This window comes from Ictalurus punctatus, chromosome 2, assembly GCF_001660625.3.
Source record: "Ictalurus punctatus breed USDA103 chromosome 2, Coco_2.0, whole genome shotgun sequence".
Taxonomy (NCBI): Eukaryota; Metazoa; Chordata; class Actinopteri; order Siluriformes; family Ictaluridae; genus Ictalurus; species Ictalurus punctatus.
This window is the reverse complement of record NC_030417.2, coordinates 29571814-29595803: the sequence shown is the minus strand read 5'-3', so window position 1 is coordinate 29595803 and position 23990 is coordinate 29571814. Positions and strand designations below refer to the sequence as shown.

General features: G+C 40.5%; 2 protein-coding genes across 4 annotated transcripts; both read left to right on the top strand.

Annotated features, from left to right (window-relative positions):
* Positions 1–471: 471 nt before the first annotated feature.
* Positions 472–4773, top strand: msl1a (MSL complex subunit 1a). 2 transcript variants are annotated; one of them, XM_017460961.3, is made up of 9 exons: positions 472–614; positions 1330–2074; positions 2271–2461; positions 2561–2820; positions 3248–3312; positions 3572–3639; positions 3720–3844; positions 3988–4060; positions 4157–4773. In XM_017460961.3, exons 2-9 carry the CDS (start codon positions 1433–1435, stop codon positions 4245–4247), a joined length of 1515 nt encoding a protein of 504 aa, XP_017316450.1. In that variant the 5' UTR covers positions 472–614; positions 1330–1432; the 3' UTR covers positions 4248–4773. The 2 variants fall into 2 exon arrangements, with proteins under 2 accessions (XP_017316450.1, XP_017316458.1); XM_017460969.3 differs by having other exon boundaries at positions 613–702.
* Positions 4774–5638: 865 nt separating this feature from the next.
* casc3 (casc3 exon junction complex subunit) lies at positions 5639–15602 on the top strand. 2 transcript variants are annotated; one of them, XR_001810623.3, is made up of 14 exons: positions 5639–5863; positions 6850–6874; positions 7421–7476; positions 8967–9206; positions 9443–9591; positions 9981–10157; positions 10306–11066; positions 11326–11387; positions 11525–11633; positions 11877–11984; positions 12154–12359; positions 12443–12565; positions 13386–13658; positions 15177–15602. XR_001810623.3 is itself a non-coding variant. In XM_017456650.3 (13 exons), exons 1-13 carry the CDS (start codon positions 5678–5680, stop codon positions 13422–13424), a joined length of 2241 nt encoding a protein of 746 aa, XP_017312139.1. In that variant the 5' UTR covers positions 5639–5677; the 3' UTR covers positions 13425–15602. The 2 variants fall into 2 exon arrangements, 1 of the variants encoding a protein (XP_017312139.1); XM_017456650.3 differs by having other exon boundaries at positions 13386–15602.
* Positions 15603–23990: the final 8388 nt, after the last annotated feature.

Below are 23990 nucleotides of genomic sequence, written 5' to 3'. Positions count from 1 at the left end.
TAAGGATCATTGCTCCTTGGACGGACAGCTAGGTAATATCCAGTCCAGGCCCAAACATCATGTAGCCTGTGCGTTTCTAAATTCACACTACCATCTCATATGATAATATGAAGAATGCACTGCCCAGTTGTCTTGCTTTCCTTGAATATGTGTAGCTACTAAATTGTGACCTAAATTTTTTTTGCTTGGAAATTCTTAACCAAGAGTGTCATCTAGTGGACATCTGCATTGCTCACATAAGTGACTCAAAGTTTACCACAACTATGGAAATATTTGGCGGGCAATATTCAAAAGCAATTGCAAGCTGTATTTGCAATTGCATTTCCTATTTGTGTACGCATAAACTGTGACATAATTCAGATGAAAATTCAAATCGTGTATCACCGTTACAATTTAACACAGTTTGCAGTTGTTTTTGAATATTGTCCGCAAAAATACTTCCATACTTCCGTGCTTCAGTCTTCACAGAGATCTCATTTCCGGTTAGGCGCTAGGTGACGTTTCATGTCGCGAGCCAAATATAGGTCCAGTCTTCGGCGTCCAATCACATTTCGCGTTCGAGGACTTCAACGCATGCGCGCTTTTTGTATTTTAAAAGCACTTGAGAAGCTCGGGTAAGTAGTCGGTGGGTTGATATATTCGGGCGGGGACGACGGGTTTAAAATATAATGTTAGTAGAAATGAGTGACCAATAGTTCGCTGGTAAGTGGAATATATGGTGAAAAACCCGTGCCGTGTGTTGTTGGTTTTAAAATGGCGTCATTGCGTATCCGTGCAGTCAAAGACGCTGCTATAAGTGACTGTCATTGTTTTTGCTGAGACTAAAATGGTGGACACGGCTACATGGTCGCTGCACGCAAGCTAACATAACGCTGTGTTTATGTTCCGAGTAATTTGTGTCGTGCCGTTTGAGAGAACCACGAGACATAAAAACTGGGGACGTGTAGTACCTTATGATATGTATTAAATAGTAGCTCACATTTACCTGTGGACCTGTTAGCTAAGGTTAAACACCTGCATTGTTTTGGAAATTCAGGCTAACATGCTAAAAAATCATGCTAACCCATGTAAACACGAAAAGAATAATAAAAAAAAAGAGAAATTAGAAATGTCTTTCTGCTGAATATATCACCTCACATGTACTGGTTAGTATTTAATGGTTAAGTAAAACTGAAGGCCAACAGGAAAGCAAGTTCCAGCCACTTGGATACCTTAAATTTGCTTTAATTACACATACACTGCCCTTTTACAAAGTAATAACTAACTGTTAAGTAATAATTATGTCAGTGAAGCCCCACTTGTATACATGAACTTTCCTTTTTGCTTTAGGGTTCAGCATGGATGTGGACAGGATGGCCTGGGCACATGGCGAACAGTCACTGCACCCACTTTAATTGCAGCGGTGGGTTTTGGTGAGTGCCTTTGACTCGCCATGACTATGCGAACCACTGTGTTCAGAAGTGGAGGAAACAAGCTGGACACGGACACCGGTGACCAAGCTAAAAAACACGAATTTCAGACCCGCTTGAAGAAGGAGTCTTCCGAGTGTTTTGTTCGAGTTCCAGGCATCCTGAGCAACATTCACAATAGCACTGGGCAGCATTTTCACAGCAAAGCTAAGACCCTTTCAACCAGCCAGAGCACCGCTGACAGACCTGTTCTGTCACCAACAGTAAGGAGGGGACAGGAGGAGAACTGGGTGAACCTGGGGGCTTTGACTTTTCCGCTGGCCAAGCAGATGGGGGCTGAGGGTACCCCGGTCAAAAGCAAGGTACTATTCGGACACACCAGTCATAACCACATGGGCAAGATGGATCCAGTGGCATCAAATGGCAGCAAGCAGCTTAGGAAGGCAGGGTCAGGAGGAGGAGTGGCAGTGGCAGGGGTCCCTTCACCGGAACATGGTTCTGATGGAAAACGGAGGAATGCGATGAAAGGTACAGGCCACGCTGCCACCCAGACTGGCTGCATCCGTCAGATCCTGCTGCTGCAGCTAGAACTGATTGAACAGCAACAGCAGCAACTGCAGAACAAGAACAAGGAGATAGATGACCTCAAAGCTGAAAAAGAGATGGTATGTAGAGATTTTTATGATCTTATGATGCTTATACCATTAGCACCCCTCCCCCAAACTATAACTTGCTGGAACACACAACCATAGTCAGTTCAAAAAGTGTGAAACTTTGCTCAACTTCTGCAATTTGTGATCTCTTATTAGAGTATGGAAGTATTAATGCCATGATTCCTGTGTTGCAATCATTTTTATTTAGTTGGCAGCACGGATCGAGCGCATGGAGCGGCGGTTACAGATGGTGAAGAAAGATGGCGTTGAGAGTCGTCCCACTCCTCGCCGCAGGGAGTCTGTCGAGGCTGTCACATCAGAAGGCACTGGGCAGTCTGAGGGTCAGTGTCAGACCCCGCGCCAAACGAATTTTGAAAAAAGTGGCAAGAACCTGAAAAGGTATTGATTTTAAAAAATGTATAAATCTTGTGAATACTTTCAGCCTTTGTATAAAAAGGATTAACTAATAACATGTGACTCATGGTTCAATCTCGTTAGGAGAATCCTTTTTCAGGAATCCAGGATGTCAAGGTCCAGACGTGGGCATCCTAAAGTGCCCCCTCCAAAAGAAAGCCAAGCTTTGGAGGAAGAGTCTCAGGAAGAGGTGGAGCCTGAGGTAAGGTCACCTGGTTCCTCCCTTGTGGAATCAGAAGAGCTGCCTTACATGGCTACCACTGAGATGTATCTCTGCTGCTGGCATCAGACTCCGCCTTCACCATGGCGAGATCAGTCTCCTGTGCAGGAGGACACGGTTGCTGGTGAGTGCACTTTGAACGAAGTTAACACATCATACACACAATTGCAGCTTGCTTGATGAATTTTTCCAAATTATTTATTTGAAGTATGTATATTCTTAGTCCATTATAATCCAAATCCTGTCTTAAAACACATTCTTATTTCCAGCGTTAATCAAAACTATTTGAATGTAAGCCTAGTGGGTTTCATGGATGTTCAGGATATCGATCCAGTAACAACAAAAGATGATCCAAAAATTGGTTGACATTCAGGATGGTATGTGGCTTTGCTCTGAGCTTGTTAGGGAATATTTATGTATTTTAATATAGAAACTTTTAATTGCAGTGATGCCCAAATTCCAGGCAAATTGTAAAGGCAACTAACAGCAGAAAAAAAGACTTTGTAATTTATGTTGGCATGTGTCCCTTTTTTTTTTCCTTCTTATTTTAGTTCCTTCCTGGCGAGAGAGCATTGTGGAACCTCTGGAGGACAAAAAGGCAATTGATATCCTTGAGGTAAGAGATGGATTAACTGGGAATTAACATAATCATAACTGGGGCTCTGTTTATTGTTCATTGGTATTTGCTGTTGCTCATTAATGTAATGGCTTCAAATTCTAGGATGCTGTAGGAAAGCAGTTTTTTGTTCTGATTTCAGCTGGCTGCATGAGATATTTTCGTATTTAAGCTAATGCTGTAGTTGATATTAGTCTGAAGACTTGAACCCACAAATTTAACCTTGTGGCATTACCATTTAATTTTTTTTTCCATTCAGAGTTTGGATGACGGTGTATTTCTGAAGCGTCATTCAAAACTGGAGCTGGATGAGAAGAGACGAAAAAGGTAATTGATGACTTCTTTTAGGCACCCTTTAAACTGACTCGGTTTCTTTTCACAAGTTTTAAGTGCCCTCCATCTTTCAGGTGGGATATTCAGCGTATTCGGGAGCAGCGAATGTTCCAGCGCCTTCAGCAGAGGATGAACAAGCAGAAGGTGATTCAGGAGAGTGAGCCAGAGCTGTTTTCCTTCTACCCTGAAGCTGAGGATGGTATGTCACTTGCACTTCTACAGCTCACTGATTGATTGATTGATTATTTTATTATTATTTTTTTTAAATACAAAAATTGGAAAAACGGGTCTGTACATCACCATTAACTGACTATGTAACTTCTCCATCTTTTGTCCCTGTAGTGGAGTCTCTAATGATCACGCCTTTCCTGCCAGTGGTGGCATTTGGCAGGCCTCTACCAAACCTTAAACAACAGTAAGTTTTGTAAAGTCATTGATAAAATTCTGCATGTTAGCTTTTATGTAGTCAGTTTAGACCACCATGCCCTAAATGTGTATGTGCCATCTACAGGAATTTTGAAATACCTTGGATAGATGAGCGTAGCCGTAGTCGACAAGAAGCGTCTAAGAAGAAGACACCCCATCGGACCTGCCGCAAGTGAAGCGGTCCTCTTTGAGTGATCTCATGATGTTAGAAAGAAGCTGAATCAGCTTGACTGTCCTGTGGTGTATTGTGTCCTATAGGATCATCTTGGCAACATCGTACATAGTTGATTGCCCTGAAGACACCTTCAAGCTTCAAAGGACTGCTCCTCGCTGAAGCCCGTTTGGCACTCTGAATGGCACACCAGCTGCAAGATAGCAGAAAGCCGAGCTGTCAAAAATTCATACTCATTGTTGCACTCCAAAATGTGATGTTGCTGTGTTCTGGTTGCTTTGGTATTTTCCCATGCAAGTTAGCGTTTTAAAAGTGCAGTATGGACCAAAACTCACATCATAATTAAAATGCAGTTTAACAGAGAATGTTATTTGATCACTGTTTTTGCATTTCTGTTCATTGTGAATGAGTGACTTCTAAGACAAAATTAGTATAACATCTTGTAACATAGTGTTGATTCTGCAAATAAATGAAAAGATATTCTAATGCATCTAAAGAAAATATTTCGGTATTAAAATATCTTCAAATTATGTTTGTGTTTTGGTTATTTTATCAGGTAAAGCGTGCCCATCAGCTGCTACATATCAGTTACAACTATTTTCTATGTGGTGTTTATGAAGAAAAGCCCTTCAAATGTTCACCCCAATTGTTAGTGCTATTTTATCTTGTCACTTTTTTTTATTTTTTATCATTTGAACGTTTTCTGACAGATTATATATACATTAGTTATAAAAGGCAATATATAACATTCACCCCTGTTTGAACTTTTCCACGTGTTGTAGTATTAGGCTTAGGATGTCATGGATATAATAACCCATAATATGTAAGGGTGGGAATCATTATAGTTTGCAAACTTATTTACAAATATAAAACCGTTGAGAACGCGTATATTACACCGCATATACTTGCAACTATCCTGATAAGGGTCGCTGTGGGTTTGGGGTCCTATCCCCGGAAAACTTCAGAAGCATTCTGTGAGACACGCCCACTCAGAATCGTTTAGTGGGCGTGTCTTTGGGTCCTTCACCCATCACTAGTCTGCGATGTGACCACGGAGCCTTCAATGTTTATTTCCACAGTGTGAATATATAATCACGATAAGATTTGTTGACGTTATATTTTTTACAATTATGTTTGCGCTTTTCTCTCTTTGGACAATATTATTATGGTTATATACAGCAAGCTCATAACTACGAATGTCAAAAAAATTAAGGTCCCGGACCAGATTACTCAAATTTTATTCAGTATTTCTCATAAAAATCCACATGTTGAATTACAAAAAAATGATCGTGCCTTTATTTGATAGTAGGTTACGTGGAAATTCCCACTTTCTCAAACGCCCAGCTGAGCGACGTGTTGGTGGGAGGAAATTACGACTTTATTACCGCCCACACTTCCTTACGCACTTCCGGTTCCCGTTCCTTGTGTGCTAAGATGGCGGACCGGCGACGACGAAGGAGGCGCGCGTCTCAGGACAGCGAAGATGACGACGAGTCTGCGTCCGGGTCGGAGAGTGGGAGATCGGCTTCCCCCGGCGCGAAGACCCGTGTTAGAGTCCCCGAGCCGGGGGAGACTCCAGCTGTGCGCGTTGCCCCGAAAAGCGACGTCGAGTCCGAGTGTGTGAGTGTCTCAGGGTGCTATTACTTTAGCGAGACTGCTAGCAAGTCAGACTTCTTCTATACAAACTAGAATGTCCCTATACGCTTAGCTATACGTATTATGTGATATTTTGAGGTGGTAACGAACTAGTAGTGCATTGCTCGCTTGTTGGAAGCTCTGTGGGAATTTTCTAGAATGTTTTCCCTCTGGACTTATTAAAGCACTTTAGCCAACACCTCCTCTTCTCTTCTCTTCTCTTCTCTTCTCTTCTCTTCTCTCCTCAAATACTGTACATGTAGGACTCCACTAAGACTCTTCTTATTCAACACAGGCGTTATAGTGTTACACATTTCAGTTTGTTGATATCAAACAGCAGAGGCTTTGAATACATTTATAGAGTCGTAACTAAGCAAATGTTTTGAAGATGGACGACTCACACTTTGTTTTTGTTTACACTATAGGGAGGAAAGTGTTCTCTGCGTTTATCTCTGCTAGATTAGCACACTTTAATCCCTTATCATTACACATCTGAATATCACTAAGGATCCTCTTTGGAAATCCTTTAAATGAACCGCAGCTGCTTTCTGAAAATGTCAGATTTTATTTTTTAACATGTCATCTGTTGATGTGTAGAGTCAGTCAAAATCCCACACATTCACTGCATAAATTTGCCTCACTGACTCTGAAAATATCCATTTAAGTCTTAACATTTCCACCCATCATGGCCTTGATATCATTACTCCCTTTTGGGTTGATTTGATCCTACGTATTATTACTTGTGCCATTTTTTGATTCATGACCGAAAAGTGTGCTGTTCTCGCTTTGTCAGTTTTTAACCACAAATCATTTTGTTCGTCGTTACTAGAGGAAAGACGTAACAGCACAATGTAGTGAGGAAGAGGGCTTATTTATATTTTATGGGGTTCCTGAAAGCTTGAAATTGATTGTTGGATGATTGCTGATGGTTTGTGAGTCTGTGTCTAACTGCTTTTTCCAACCTGTTGTAGGAAAGTGAAGACGGTGTAGGTGAAGGTGAGTGTTTTTTTGTTCTTTGTGCTGTTGTTTCAAACAGCTTGCCATTATTATTATTATTATTATTATTATTATTATTATTAGGCGTATATAGCTTGTGTTCACTTAAAAGCTATTTTATCAAGTACACTTGCATATAGATGTGCTTTATATAATGAAATATGTTGCGATGTGCTAGTTAACAGCACCCCTTTACCCTGTTTATCAATGGAAGGGGCGGCCATCGCTAATCGTATATATATTTTTTTGCGTGATGGTCCATTCTCGGCACAGCAGTGACATTGACATGGTGATGTCATGTTATTGTCTGGTGGATCTATAGTGTTCCTTTCCTCTGGATAGAGGTGGCTGATGGTATACGTCTAGCACACCACAGCCAATTATTGTATAACTACAAAATGCACCTACATTATGGGTAGATTAAATAGCCAAATAATGTACAAGACAGTGTTATCTAATAAACCTGACTGTCAGCTGAGTCTGTCCATATAACAGGGTGTTTGTGGTACATCTAGATATCTAACGCCAAATCTTTTGTTCCTCCAGCTGTCCTTTCTGACTATGAAAGTGCTGATCCGGAGGAGAATGGCTCGCGCTCGGAGGTGAGTCACCATGGCAACACAGACCCGGGGCTGGCGAGGAGATCTGTCACCATAGAGGAGCCCTGCGCTGCACATTTGATGCTCTGACACTTGGTTTAAATTGAATAAACAGCCTTGTAATGGGATTGTTAATCAAGTGTGCTGGATGCTGAGAACACCCTGAAAGCACAGCACTGTGTGGATGTACTAATTCTGTAGCTTTCTGAAGATTTGTTGACAGTTAAGCATGTAGTGTTTTTCTAATGAGCTTGATCTCAATAATTTGAAGTTGATGATTTGATGTGTTTCAGAATTCATGGTAATGTCATGTGATATTTAGTACTTTAAAAAAAAATTTTTTAAAGTCACATGGCATACAAATAGACTGTGGTCAAAAGAAAAAAATCGTGTTACATTAGAGTTCGTGTGAGAGTTGGTATGTTATGGATAATGGTATGTATTTGTAAATCAGTTAGTGGGCTTGCTTATATGCAAGGTTTGCTGTTAAAAATAATTGGTTCTGATAATCTTGCAAAAAAACAAACTAAAACCTCATAGCAGGTGGTATTGCTTTGGTATTGCTTCAGCATTGCTGTGTGTTGGTGTATCATGTATGCTGCATTTTATAACTTGCTTTATGTCCCCTACACTGGCTTAAATGTAACCAAACTTCTTTCCTTTAGCATATAATATAATATAATGTACACTGTTTCACAAATGGAAGTAAAATTACAGTGTAGTGCGCCAAGAAAAATGCTGGCATTGTTGATCGTGTAGTTGTCTTTCTGGCGATTATCAACATGCTCTGCATTTTAACATGGGGATATGCTGGAACGAGCGGTCACTCAAAAATACGCCTTAGACTTGATCTCAAATTATTTCTTTTTTGACCAGTGTTTTCGCTGATTGGAAGGTGCACCAGTGTGGTCCTTTCACTTTCTGTCTAGGATGAATGTTTTGAGTTCATTAACATGAAATAAAACCTATCAGTGTATGTTTGACTTCGCTGTCATTAGACAAGTATACGTTTAACTGTGCGTTTTAGAAATGCATTGAAATTTTTCAGTAAATAATGATCGAAGTCTTTACTTTCTGTAATTAGATTGATAATGATAATTACACAGTGATTAAAAACTTAGTTTTTCTTAATTGCAGTCCTATTCCAGTCGGTTTGAGCAGCAGATCAACAGTAAAACACCATCTGCTGAGCAAACCCACAAAAGACGTTGATAGGAGGTGTTTTCTTTTGAAAATAAAATAGACATGAGGTTGTAGTTTTTGTGTAAAACTAGCCAATTTTTTCCCCTTACGTGTAGCATTATTTGGAAGAGGTTTTTATATATATATATATATATATATATATATATATATATATATATATATATATATATATATATATATATATATATATATATATATATATATATATATATATATAACGTTTAAAGTGCTAAATTTGGCATGAGGAGAGCAGTGTTTATGTTCATCTATTCAACCTGGATGTGTCTCAGGGAGGAGAGGAGGAGGAGGAGGTTGAACACTTCAGTCAAGAAGATGCTGCACCCCCAACCGCAGAGCCGAAAGCAGCGGCTGAAGCTCCTACTGAAGTTTTGGTAGAGGAGGAGGAGGAGGAGGAAGAAGAAGAAGAAGGGGAGGAGGAGGAGGAAGAGGAGGAGGAGAGAGAAATGAAAGAAGTGAAAGCTGATGAAAAGGGCAACTTGGCAGGAGAGAGGCAGAGTGGGGATGGTCAGGTATGGGACAAAAAGCCAAATGGTTGGTGGTCTATTTGGAAATGAATAGTGCTTTGAGAAGTTTATGGAGGCACAATCTATTTCTAATCAACTGATGCACATTATGCTTTGTTCATAATAGACAATGGCCACTGTCTGATTATTTTCAGTATTTTTATTGCATTATTGATGCTTTAGTTGGTTTAGGCTAGTTTTTGGAGGGACTCTGCTATAATATTAAAAACCACACTCAACAGGAGAGCACGGATGATCCTGAGAATAAGTCTGCTAGTAAACCTGGTCAGAAGTTGGATGATGATGAGGACCGGAAGAATCCAGCGTACATCCCCCGGAAGGGCCTGTTTTTTGAGCATGATGTGAGAGGCCAGACTCAAGATGAAGAGAGGTAATATCCTTCAGGGAAAACAACTGTATCGCTTGCTACTACTTGGTATCTTTGCAGGTCAATGTGTTTTTGCTTCTCCCGAGATGCCAGTTAAATCAGTAGGTAATCACCATCACCCGTTAGGCTAATTCTAAATCATGATCTAGTAGCTTCCACATTGTATACATTTTGCTATCTCCTCAGGTTACATAGTTTGTGCACTACCACAATGAATGTTTCATTATGTGCAATGAATAGCCTACTACATGTCTTTATATTGTATGGTGAAGAGTTTATAAAAAAAAAAAAAAAAAAAGTTGGGTTGCACTCATTCTATTATTTTCACTTTCCTCCCTTTTTGTCTTCCTTCTTTATGTTCTGCTCTCTGTTCCCTGTTTCTCTGTCACCAGACCTAAGGGCAGGCATAGGAAGTTGTGGAAAGACGAGGGTCGCTGGGAGCACGATAAATTCCGGGAGGAGGAGCAGGCCCCCAAATCACGCGAGGAGCTGATTGCTATTTACGGTTACGACATTCGCAACGGCAACGGCTCCAGTGACACCAGACCATTCAAGCCACGGAAGCCCAGGTAAGCAGTTGAAAGACAATTTTGTTTGTTTGCTGTTCTCTCTTTAGACAACTCCAAAACAAGTGTAGGATGGTTCTCTTGTTAGTAACTATATATACACACAGTGAGACATTAGTTTGTTTGTGTTTTTTATCTTTTTGTTTCATAGGCATCCTGGCCCGCTAAACCAAGAATCCAAGCGTTACAGGGATGTTGAGAAGCCCCCCCGCTCCTCATGGCATGGTGCGGCTCCCGTTGCCCGCAGTGCCCCGCCTGTGACAGGAACGTCCCAGTCAGGTTTTCCTGCTGCTCCTCGGCCCCAGAATCGACCCTCCACCCAGCCCCCTGCACGCACCTTCCAGAGCAGTCGTCGGCCTGAAATAATCAGGAGTCATCCTAAGGCCAGCACGCGACCCCAGGCTCCTGAGAGCGAGAGGGCACCCAGACTTAGGGGCCGAGGTTCTCATGGAACCCCTCACCATGCCCGGCGCAGTCCACAAGAAGATGAAGAAGAGGAAGGTGAAATTCCCATTGTACCCACCACTTACTACAAATCTGAGCAGGAGACAAGCTCTTCATCGCAGCAAAAGGAGGAGTGTGGAACAACGGCGGAGCAACAGTCGAGCGCACCTGGCACAGTAAGGGAGGTGTCACCACCTCCTGAGAGGCCAGTGGAGAAAAAATCCTACTCACTGGCACGTAGGAGCCGGGCCAGGCCCTCGGACCTTAGCAAGCAGGCCTCGCTGGAAGAGGCGGTGCTCACCCCACAGGTTGTGCCCACTGCTGCCAAGACCGAATCATGGCAGGGACAGGGTGATGCGGGCACACAGAGTGGCCTGTCAAGGCTCGATCAGGACCTGGCCCGTCTCAATCTGGCTGGGCAAAGCTGGACCCAGAGTCCGGCCTCATACCTCCGGCCTGAGATGAGGGGTATGCTCACTTGCTCCTGTTTAGTTGGTTATTCCTATTCTTTGCCTTTTTTTTGTTTTGTTTTGTTTTTTTTTTTGTTTTTTTTTGTTTTTTTTTTTAGCAACATACTATTTCTCCATTTTCCATTTTTTTGTGTTCTCCTTACTGTGTTTGTATACTTAACGATGCAAACTTGAACAGATGATCCTGATTTGAGTGTAATTATTTGTGTTGAGGCTCTTTGTGGCATTTGTGTGACAACCTTTCTTTGTCCCCATAGGCATCCCTAGTTCTATACATATGGGAGGTGGACCTCCTCAATATGGCAACATGGAGGACATGGTGAGTTCTAGTAATGCTTAACTACCACCTATTTTGTAAAGCACTATTGTTCATTTGTTACTGCACACCATATGCAGTTGGAGAAATGCAGTGGAAAAGGTATGTGTATTTACTGCTCTTTTTGACCTCTGCGGCAGGGTGTCGGTGGTGGCCGGGCTAAGCGGTATTCATCTCAGAGGCAGAGGCCGGTGCCTGAACCAGCGCCAATGCACATAGGGCTTATGGAGGGCCACTATTATGAAACCAGTACGTGTGCTTAAATAGGAGACCTGCAGAGGGCATTGTGGTTGTATCCTGTAAATGAAAGAAAAACACTTCTATGAAGACTTTTTTATATTAAAATAAATATTTCTTTTAAATTCATTTAATATTTATGTTAACATTGCTTAGTTGTGTTTTACACTTCAGGAATGTTTTTGCTCAGTACAGTCTTCAAAGTCTTAATAAGTTTAGTATCTAGATGCTCACATCCTTGTTTCTGCTATGCAGTGTCATTCCAGGGACCAATCTACACACATGGCGACAGTCCAGCTGCCATGCCACCACAGGGACTGCTGGTGCAACCAGAGATGCACCTGCCTCACCCCACACACCCCGGTAATCCAACAACTTTTGTATGAACTCTGAAAGGTTATTTCATAGCCTCATCTTGGTATGGTCTAGTTTATTATTATTTTTTTGTCCTGTATGCATTTCCATGGATATTGTAATAGAAAATTAAAATAATTGATAACTGACCAATCATCTTTTGCTCCATTTCTTACAGGCTTGCATCCTCACCAGTCAGGAGGACCGATTCCGAACCCTGCGCTTTACGCTGCTCCGCCCGTTTCTCTGTCACCTGGACAGCCACCCCCACAGCAACTTCTTCCCCCACCCTTCTACCCTCCACCTGGAGTCATGACATTTAGCAACACCAACTACCCTTACCCTGCTGGAGCTACACTACCCCCCATCTACCCCAATGCACAGGTGAACTTATTTTCTGTTTCTCTCCCAATTTTTGCATTTACTTGCCTTTATTGAAATGGTGAGACAATCTGGATTCTATTCAGGCTCAGTCACAGGTGTATGGCGGAGTGACGTATTTTGACACAGTACAGCAGCAGGCTCAACCCAAACCTTCTCCACCACGCCGTACTTCACAGCCAGTCACAGTCAAGCCTCCCCCGCCAGAGGTGAGTCTCACTGATGCTAAACTACAGAACAGTCTTCAGAATTAACTTTGAGCTCAGTATTGACTCCTAACCGATTTAACATATTCAACTAAAAGATACCATATATCCTTAAGGGTATAGTAAATAATGTCCTATATATCCAAACCTGTTTTTGCAAAGAGAATGTTAGCAGTAAAACAGTTATCTGAACAGTCAGAATGGTTTACTTAAGCTTCAAGGCATACTGAATTGTTGTCAAGTCAGTGTAAGGCTTTTACAAAGTTGACATGAGAGGGATCCTGTTTTAATTTCTCATTTACAACTAGAGATGACACCAGTCCAATATCCTCTATTGATATTGGGCCTGTATCAGCAGAAAATGCTGGATCAGAAATTGGAGGACAAAAAAAGAATCCTATCTGATTTTGTAACAAGCTAACATACTATTATACCATGCTATTCATTTTCATGTTAGTTAGACAGCCAGCTCTCTTTTTGCCTGTGCAAAAAATCAATTACTGCCAAATCTTTAAAAAAAAATTCTCAATTTTTACTTGAATATTTATTGAGACTAAAGTTTTGTCAACCTTTCTGGCACAAATAAAACTGTCCAAGATGTACTGAATAATGAACTGTAAAATACTCTTTGCAATGTCTGTGAGATCACACTATCTTGTGTTTCACCCAGAATAGCATGGGTTCCTTTTTGAGTCTGGTTAGTCTTCCTCTTTACGTCACCACGGTCACCTCTGGCTTGCTGATTATGGGATACATTTCAAATTTTAATTTATGTCCATTGTTAAGTGCTATATAAATAAAATGTAATTGAATTGTGTTATAGGACCAGAGCAGGAAGCCCAGTGAGGAGGTGCGCTCCTAGCTGCTGCTGAAAGGAGTGACCAGGACCAGCACCATTTGTGGATGAATATAATTTCACTTTGTTACATCACTTTTTTTTTCTCTTTTTTTTTTTTTTTAAACTTGTAACTTTTGATTTTATTCATTGTCAAGCATGTCACATTCACCCTCATGCAAGGCCCTCCTTGTGAGTCATGTCTCGATCGTATTTTTCATCACCTGATCTATTTGCTGTGTGCTGCTTCACTCTCTCAAGGCATGTATTAGTTCCTAAAGGAAATGTACTGTAAGTTATATATGTCAAGCCGACACGGAAAGGGGATTTGCTGCTATTAATCACTATCATAATCATTATCGATAAACGTCACGTGTTGTACTAATCCAGGCCTTTATTTTAGATAGGAAAGGCAGATAAACATAATTAGAAACATTTCATTTAGTGCAGCATGTTGAATGTGTTTGAGAAGAAAACATGTCTGAGGCTATTGAGATCAAGGACTATTGGAAATGCAATATATACTTGTTCACAATTGGACCTGCATGATAATTATCTGATGGAATTTTTACCCCATTTTGTGTTTTGAAGAATGCAACATGAATGCAGGTCGGCGCCATACGGCGACACATTATGATTCTCATTAAACGTTGAATTTAAATATGTGCATGTAGTGTTTAACGTTCACATTCAGCATTCGAGGGCACATTGTTTGGCCTGGCAGTCTATGCATCTCCTTTTCCCTCCCTCTCTATCTGTGTAAATGTTTATTAGTAACTAAAATAAGGCAATATGTTTTAGCTGTAGTGCATTTTCCAGGCCAGTCAGTGAGGGCAGGAAGCGTTGAGCTGTGGCATGGTATGATCCATGTTTAGTATATAAACTAATTGACCAAAAAATGTTGGCATCCAGCTGTCAGTGCTGACGTACAGAGACACAAATCTAAAGAGCTCCTTTTCTGTGGTCAACACAAAGCACATGCACATGTGGTTTACGCAGATGATTTGTGCATCTTTAAGGGCTGACAGAAAGGTAGTGAATTATAAGTATGACTGTTCTAATGGCAAGTTAAAAAAAGTTATTGGAGGTCATGTGTCTTTTAATTCAATAGCAGTTTGCTCATAGGCTCTAATGCATTTAAAAAAAAAAAAAAAAAAAAGGTTTTTTTTTTTTACTCAAACCCAACAGTGCTAATTTTTAAGTGCTCAAGCAGTATAGTTTCTGTAAAGGTGCTAGTCTCTTGTGTGTAGTGAAGTCAACTCTTCACTCTTCCCCACATCAATGGCACATGCCTGATCTCTGTATCTTTGACTTTGTTCTGTGTTAAATACAATACTGTAATAAAGGTTTCAAGTTAAGATGACTTTACTTGGTAGGGAGTGTACTGTGTGATGCTCACTCAACCATTTAACAGTGCATTTTGTGCTGTGATGTTCTGGGGAAAACTCAGCCCAGGACCGTTCACTTTGCCTGAAACTGACATACTTGACAGTGCTACTGCTTGGTGATGGCTTTTTTGTGTATATCTATATAGAATAAATGTATTATTGAAGCCTGTGGTTTAAAAACAAAACAAAAAAACAGTAATACCTTAAACTTAGTTACTAGTGAAATACTGTCACCTTGAACAAAGTTAGCAGGGATTCCTAGCCTTCATTTGTTGTCTAATGAATTAACTGATAATTAACTTTTGCAATTATCAATTGTACCAACAGCTTATTTTATTTTATAGATGTGCTAATTACAAGGGTTTGTTTTTCTTTCTTTTTTTTCTTTTAGGAGCACTGTACAGGCATGCATGAGCACATGGCTACATTTCTTTGTGAAAGCAATTCTAGGTGAGCTCCAGGGGCTGTGAATCTGTTTATCAACCCCACCAGACTCTGTGATGGATATGTCCTTTAAAATGGTTCCCTTTACCATTTGCTCCTGGTAGCCTGCCAGTATAACTGAAATCAACTTCTTACGTTATCAGTGTTGTTTAGATGTGGTTTATAAGATGATTTGTGATGTTACTTTCTATGCCTTAAAAATTGCATTTGTTTGACATATCTGCTCCGATTAACTAGACCTGCCAACACTGTGACGGGCTTGTACGTTTCATAGGTGTTTAAATGTTTTTTAAAAAATCATTTTTTGTGTGTTTTTTGTTTTTTTGTGGAGCAATTTTGTCAAGAGAATTATTAAAACAAGACCCATGTGTAATCCTGTGTGTTTGTCATTTTTGGGGGTGGGGATTAAGGTATTGGTGTGTTTGCGCACGCATGTCTATTTGGACAAACGAGTGACCGGCAGACGGAGCCTGGCTGCACCCAGCATTGGCAATGCTTCCGGCAGCAAGAGTGTGAGACATGATTTTCTTTTGATTGTTAAGCTATTATTGTTTTTATGCCAACGTTGTGCAGATGGCTACTTTTTCATAATCATTAGGCACCATTTGGGTTCTCCAGCTTGATGAAACTGATTATGAATTGGTGTTTTGGCCTGGTGAAGCTGCTTATGAGCTGGAACTCCAGCTTGGTGAAACTGGTTAAGACTTGGTACTACTGCTTGGTGATGCCAGTTCTGAGCTGGGGGATCACCCTAGTGAAGCCAGTTATGAGCTGGTGGACCAGCAATGGTGAAGCTGGTTATGCACTGGTGGATCAGCCTGGCGATGCTGATTATGAGCTGGTACTTTTGCATGGTGAAACTGGTTATGGAGCTGGTACTCGACCATGATGAAGCTGGTTATGAACTGGTGGACCAGCATGTTGAATCTTGTTATGAGAAAATGTGCCTGGGAAGCTCTTTGGATTTTCATGCACAATACGCAGCATGGCGCAACTAACCAAAAACATCTTCATTGTGCTACAACATGACCACATCAGGTTCCACTCCTATCAGATAAGAACAGGAATGTGAGGCTACAGTGGGGACTGGCTCAGTTGTTCTGGACATTGCCTGGTCTTCTGCTTCAGTGCATTTTATTTACAGCCATACGCACAGACGTGTAATAGGTTATACATGTGTATTTTTTTTTTTTTTTTTTTTTTTTTTTTTAAATGAACCAATCTTTCAGTACTTACATGTGCTGCAGAACAACAGAATAGAAACCCAGGCTAGGAACAACGAAAACAGAAGTTGAGTCAGACTCGGTTTGCTACCTAGAAAAAGCCCTGACTGTTAGACCAGGATGTACAGATTAGCCAGTACAGGATCAAGCTGGTCTTCGTAGGCTACAGAGATTTCTATATTTTAATTATTATATAATAATTATTTCTAATTTTCTAATTATATAAGCTAGCAATTAGTGGCACTTAACCAAGGAGGCAATTTCTTTTCTATGTTCACCACATCAACAGTCATTTATCATTTCTCATCTTTTATTTCAACTGTATTTTACATATTGGCTCTTAATGTGAGAAACTATAATTGGCCACTTGGAGGTGCTGCTGATTTCTGTATGGTCAGCACCTACTGTACGAAGCTGATTGTACTGAACATTTCAAATTTCAAAAAAATACAGCTCTTTCTTCCAGCCTTCCCTTCAAAGCCCCCAATAAACATGCATGTGCACTACATAGGATATAACTCCTAAATTCCCCTACAGGAAGAGGATGTTCCTGAATTGACAAGCAACATGACTGACAGGCATGCGAAGACAGCTTGATCAGTTTGGTGGTCCACATCATTTTCCCCTCTCCCATTTACAGAATCCGGGCTCCACAGAGGCTAGCATTTCTGCTCTGAGCAGATATATTGTTGTCAGTTGCCCAAATGTGAAGCGAACTTTGCCACACTATGCTACACCATGTGAATATAAGCAGCTATATGTAAATAACTTGATGGTAGTGATAATATAAACAATGATGACGTTAAATTGGGCTGGTCTTGCCGCTTACGCTCCAAATCTGGAGTGGGGAAGGAACAGTATGCTTTGAAACAGATGTAAACTGCATCTAGAGTTCCTCTAGAAGATTTTACATTGTCAGTTACTCTGTGTCATGCACCACAAGCTAAGCAGGCAAGCATAGCAGATAAAAACATTTCTGCAGTAACCTTTGAAGAATAGCTGAAATAACCTCATCATTGCCAGAACCACAACTTCAGCCCGCTTGCTGAGTTACATATCCTCTGCTTTTTGTTTTTGACAGAACGGGCCTCCGGGGCCAAGTGTCTGTCTTCAGCAACACAAATGCCTTATTCAAAGAAAAGCAGAATACCATAATGAATATTCATCCGACTCACAGTGAGACCTACTGGGTAGTCGTATTGGTGGGCACAATGGTCAAGCGGTGTGAAAATGATCTCCTTGACCAATCAGGCAGAAAAAAGCTGAGTACATCTATGAATATTCATGAATGTAGCAGCTGGAGGTGACGCCGAGGCTGCCGTGGTGTTTTGGCTGAGCTGTGTGGGGACGTGTGTGTACATCATGCACTGTTCTCACTTTAGGTGCAATACACTTGTGAAGCATTTTGACTGACAGGCCTGTAGCAATGCTTAGTGCAGAGAGGCTGAAATGCGATCCAAGTTTGTTATGCAATCAAAAAAAAAAAAAAAAAAGGAGACCAACTCCTGTCACACTTAATTCTTCAATTTCCTCTCTGGCTAATGGAGATTTCACACTTACAGTGCATCCAGAACTGTGTTCCTGTCTTACCCGCTCTTGGGCTGGCGCGTCTTCATGGCAGATTCTTTTGGCATCATGTTCTCAGTTCTGTCATCCATTTCTTTCAGCTGTGTCTTTCTTTTTCTACAGAGACCCTCATCTTTTTGTCATCCACTTTGTCTTATGGCTCTCACTGTTTTAATGTTAGCTACATTCTCTCTATACCTACCACACGTTGTCTCTACGGACTGTTTGGATGTGCTGAACGAGATGACGAGGACACTTTGGAACAAATTTCTTCCTCATGTTTTAGGCTGATGGTATCAGTTTAGTATCAACATATACTTCTATGTGTCTTATAGTCCCATTGTAATGAGTTGCCACTACTAGACATTTCAAAATGACCTAGATGATCGAAAACCTCCTAGAATCCATGTATTCTAGCTGAAAAGATGTACTCTCTCTCTCTCTCTCTCTCACACACACACACACACACACACACACACACACACACACACACACACACACACACACTGATCTGTGTAACTGAACATACTCAGTAATATGTGAATTGTGTTAGCTCTGCAGATTTGCTTGAGCATTTTGTGCAATTTCTGACTCTACATGACCTGGGGTAAAACACGTCACAGCTATCAGATTAAGGATCAGTTTTTGTTTTTCATATTATTCTGGAGACATTTGCTTATGAAGCTGTCACTTTGAGTCTTTTGATGCATTCATGCCTCAGGCAAACCCATCAGTGTTTATAATGATGCCGTATTGTCTGCCTCTAAGATGTGCAACTATAAATCAAAGAGCCAGTTTTCCAGATAGCAACATAGTAATCACACTTAGTCTTAGACTAAACTCAAATATTGTTAATTGATCATTCCATGCTAGAAATAGAAATTAACAACTTTTTACAGTAGAAGAGCTGTTTCAAATGGGGTCTCCGCAAGAAATAGCTTGCCATTTTTAATAGTAGATCTTCTTTCTTGAAAAGCCCACTTCAAGACTCAGCTTAAACCATCTATAATGAATTTCCCCTTAAGTATTGCTGTGGAATAAATGGAGATTCAGTTCAGTCGGTCCCAAGCCCTGAATACTGAATTGTTTTGGCCCAGTACAGGCTTTCATTTAAAAGCTCAAGAAGTCCAATTAGGCAGCTTTCTTTCAGTGTCTCTATCAACGCTGCATTTTTAATGAGTGACGGTGCTGGTTCTTGCATATTTAACTGGCTCCCCTCGCTCTGTTATTGTTACCCTGCAGGGAGGCACAGTGGCGAGGTGGCGCTGACCCCTCCAGCGTTGTCACAAGGCAACGCTGATCAAACAAAGCAGCCTGCCACCAAGGATGATATCACTGTGTTGCCCCATCCCCCAGACTCTGCATGTGTATATGTATGTGTTTCTGTGTGCGTGCGTGCGTGTGTGTGCGTGCGTGCGTGCGTATGTGTGTATTCATTTGACAGTCATTAGACTCGCCTGTGATTCATGGTTGTTGTTCGAAACCCACCACCCAAGGAGACAAATGATCAGGATAAACCATGTGTGCTGCACGAACACAGATGCTCTCTTGTTCAGTGACATCCAAAACATGTGCCAAAATATGCCAAAAGTCTGTAATATGTACAAACCCCCCCAGGAGCCTTCACTCAGACATTTCGCTTTCACACAATTACCTACATTCCACATTCTTTGTTTACCATGTTTGAGTTTAACTGGTCCATACAGTCTAAAATATGATGGGATTTAAAGCCTCTCATTTCCAGGCCTAAATGAATATAGAAATTCAGAACAGTTTCTGGGAAAAAAAATTGTGGACATTTAAAAAGTAATTGTGCTTGCAAATGGAACTTGGGAAAACAAACACTTGATATATTCAATGTTCAATGCAACTGTAAAATATCGATGCTGGCTAATAACCGAGATGAATGATTTATGTAGGTGAATGTAGAATGTAGTGGTTAAACCTTTTATAGAGACAGTGACGAACCAAATCTGAAAAGTCAATGTTTTCTTCAAATGTCTTGGTCAATTACTACTTGCCTCAGATGAGGTCAGCAGTCAAGATTCCATCATTAGAAAGAGACTGGGCAAAAACAGCATCCATGACAGAGTTACAAGGAAAAAACCACTGCTAACCAAGAGGAACATAAACTAAACACTTGTCTCACATTTTTCAAAGAAAAAAACACCTTGACGACCCCAAGCCTTTTAGGATAATGCTTTGTGGATTGACGAGTCTAAAGTAGAACTTTTTGGAAGACATGAGTACATCTGCCGTAAAGCTAATACAGCATTCCACAATAATAACATCATACCAACAGTCAAACATGGTGGAGGTAGTGTGATGGTATGGGGATACATTGCTGCTTCTTGGTCTGGGTGACTTGCTGTAATTGAGGGAACCATGAATTCTGCTGTCTACAAGAAAATCCTGAAGGAGAATATCGTAGCATAGTGGTGGATGAACGTTTAAGGCTCTGGGTTACTGATCTGAAGGTCGGGGGGTTCAAGCCCCAGCAGTGAGCGAGTGGGGGTTCAACTGTCCCTGTGCCGTATCAACTTTTCGTACCCAATTGAGATGCTGTGGCAGGACCTTAAACAGGCAGTTCATGCTTGAAAGCCCACCAATGTGGCTGAATGAAAGCAATCCTACAAAGAAGAGCGGGCCAAAATTCCTCCGCGGCAAAGTGAAAGACTGATCTCCAGTTACTGGAAGCATTTAATCGCAGTTGTTGCTGCTAAAGGTCACACAACCAGTTATTATGTTTAGGGGGTTAGGGTTACGTTTTTCATATGGGATATATAGATGTTGAAACAAACATCTATATATTTCTTTGATATTTAAAAATGGTGTTTCCTCGTGTTCTCCTTGTCTTACATTACATTTTGTATGGGGCTCTGAAACCATTTAGTAAGCGAAAAATAACTTGTACAAAGCATCATGACACTAGACACTCATTCCAAAAATGCTAAATAAACATCTCTTCACTGAAAGCTTCACCATATCAATAATTTCACAATTTTAGCAATTCATAACAGTCATTGGAGCATCTACCATACAATTCGCTGTGTAAGTTGTTACTATAGAAACAATGATGTATTCAAAGAATGCATTAATGTAAATCTTGCAGCCGAAAAAACTATACAAGCCATGTGAAAGTTTATTAACATCTTCTACCTAATCAGAATCGAGCATTCAACAGCAATGGGGTATAAGGTATCTTATATATCTGTTGTCTTTAGATGTTCCCGTATTTTCTCTAGTAATGAAGCTTGCATGACGCAATACAGTTAAATACTGTTCACAAAACTGAATGAAACAGCTGCAAAGTTCAAACGTTTTCAAATTTTGAACAAATCTTGAAAATATCTGGATCTTTTCACAAGAAAACCAAGAACCTGAGTGAGTTAACCTCCTCTTTCCCCCACTATTACGTGTTTCCCTTTCATTCACTGTTCTTTCATTTATCTATCATTATTGTCTGAGCACTGCAGACGACTTTGTGTCTGTAGACTAGTCTGTCTGCCTGTAAATGAGAAGATCCCATATGGTTCAAGTCTTTCCCTAATACAGCCTGTATTAAGACATCCATCAGCCAACCAATTAGTGATGACACTTCTGAAGCGACACTGAGCTGAATTATATGATACGCCCCAGGATGACGTTGAAACATAATCCAGTTTAAGTACTTTCAAATAAATAAATAAATGAATAGTCTAGGGCTAGAACACATGAGGTATAGGGGGCAATGTTTCTGTTTTTAAGGATTTCTCTGAGCTGTAAGTATAATGTGTTTGGCTTGTGCTGTGAATGTGGGTAGCGGAGATGGGGGTGAGAACTCCATACATCACAGTGCTGAAAGCTGAGTCTGTTTGAAGTGTTAAAAGTAATCTCCTTATGAGCAGAACAGCACGCACACACACACACACACACACACACACACACACACACACACACACACACACACACACAGATAAATGAAAACAGAACACTGATGCTGAAAGCAACACCAAGGCCCAAGTCATTTTTCTCTGTCTGTGTGTGTAAGAGAGTGACTTCTGGATTGATGTGTGGTTGCATATGGGTGATGCATGATGCGTGGTCAGGACATTTTATAAACCCTTTTATAAAGTGTATATATAAAGTATATATAAAGTGTGTGTGTATATATATATATATATATATATATATATATATATATGCTTTACAGAGTACTGCAATAGTTCATTTTTAATACAAACAATATTACAAATACCTTACTCACCAACCACTTTATTAGGAACACCACCTGCTCATTCATGGAATTATTTAAACGGCCAGTTGTGACGTGGGGGAGCAATAAAATCAAGCAGCTACAGGTTGAGAGCTTCAGGTAATGTTCACATCAAACATCAGAATGGAGAACAAATCTGCTCTCATTAACTTTGACTGTGGCATGGTTGTTGGCGCCAGACAAGCTGGTTTGAGTATTTCAGAAATGGCTGATCACCTGGGATTTTCACACACAACAGTCTATAGAGAATGGTGTGAAACATATAAAAATATCAAATAAGTGGCAGTTCTGTGGGTGGAAATGCCCAGTTCATGAGAGTCAGAGGAGAATTGCTAGATTGGTTTGAGCTGACAGGAAAGCTACGGTGACTCAAATAACCATACTTTACAACAGTGGTGAGCAGAAAAGCATCTCCCAAGCTTGAGGCAGATGGACTACAACAGCAAAAGACCACATCGGCTTCCAATCCTGTCAGCCAGGAATAGGAATCTGAGGCTGCGGTGGCACAGGCTTACCGAAAGATTGGGAAAAGACCAGGTGACATTTTTCCTATCTTCAACTGTCCAGTTTATTTTATTTTATTTTCTGAGATGGGGTTGTGTGAATGTTGTGTAGATTTTATGAGATGCGGTTGTGTCAATGTTGTGTAGATTTTATGAGATGCGGTTGTGTCAATATTGTGTAGATTTTATGAGATGCGGTTGTGTCAATATTGTATAGATTTTATGAGATGCGGTTGTGTCAATGTTGTGTAGATTTTATGAGATGCGGTTGTGTCAATGTTGTGTAGATTTTATGAGATGCGGTTGTGTCAATGTTGTGTAGATTTTATGAGATGCGGTTGTGTCAATGTTGTGTAGATTTTATGAGATGCGGTTGTGTCAGTGTTGTATAGATTTTATGAGATGGGGTTGTATGAAAGTTGTATAGATTTTATGAGATACAGTTGTGTCAATGTTGTGGAGATTTTTAGATGGGCTTGTCCAGTTAGTGAGCAGATGGAAGGTTAGCTAGTTCCCCAATTAATGAAGATGAACTCCTCTGGCTAATGAAGGTTCACAGAGCTTCGTAGGGTCAGGAATTGTCCCTGTCGTGTTACCGTAGTTCATTTTCTATCTGCAGGAGCTTCAATTTAACCAAATGCCTCTTTAACTGAATTTAATCAGGGACACAGCACATCGACCGAACCTAACAAAAGCAGCAGTAAACATACTGAAAAAGATTTTTCCCCCAAATGCCTCTTTAACTGGATTTTGTAAGAGCATTGGTCATCCACATAACAGAAGCAGCTACTTTAAACATCTTGCTAAAGAAATGGCTGGCATATGTAGTGTATTCAGAGTACAGCTGCACTTGTTAACAGTTAATAACAAGAGATGGGAAAGAAAGCCTCAAAAGACTTGCAACTCTACAAAGACTACACCACAACAAAAAGGCCAATGACAAACAGCTGAAAAGTACAGAGACGAGTAGATAAAGCACTGTTTTACCTTCATTATGTTTGACCAGTTACCATGTGCATCAAAACTATGGGGTGTGGACACAAATTCTGTTCTCAAAATGCACATTCGGTTATTCTTTCGATCGTCTTTTGATCTTTTCATGCTCAGTTCAGAATGCCTGAGTATAAATAAAAATAAATGTAAATAAATGGGGACATCTGTTCAGTGTAGTAATGTTGAAAGCTGTACACCAATGTGGGATAAAAGTAACAGCA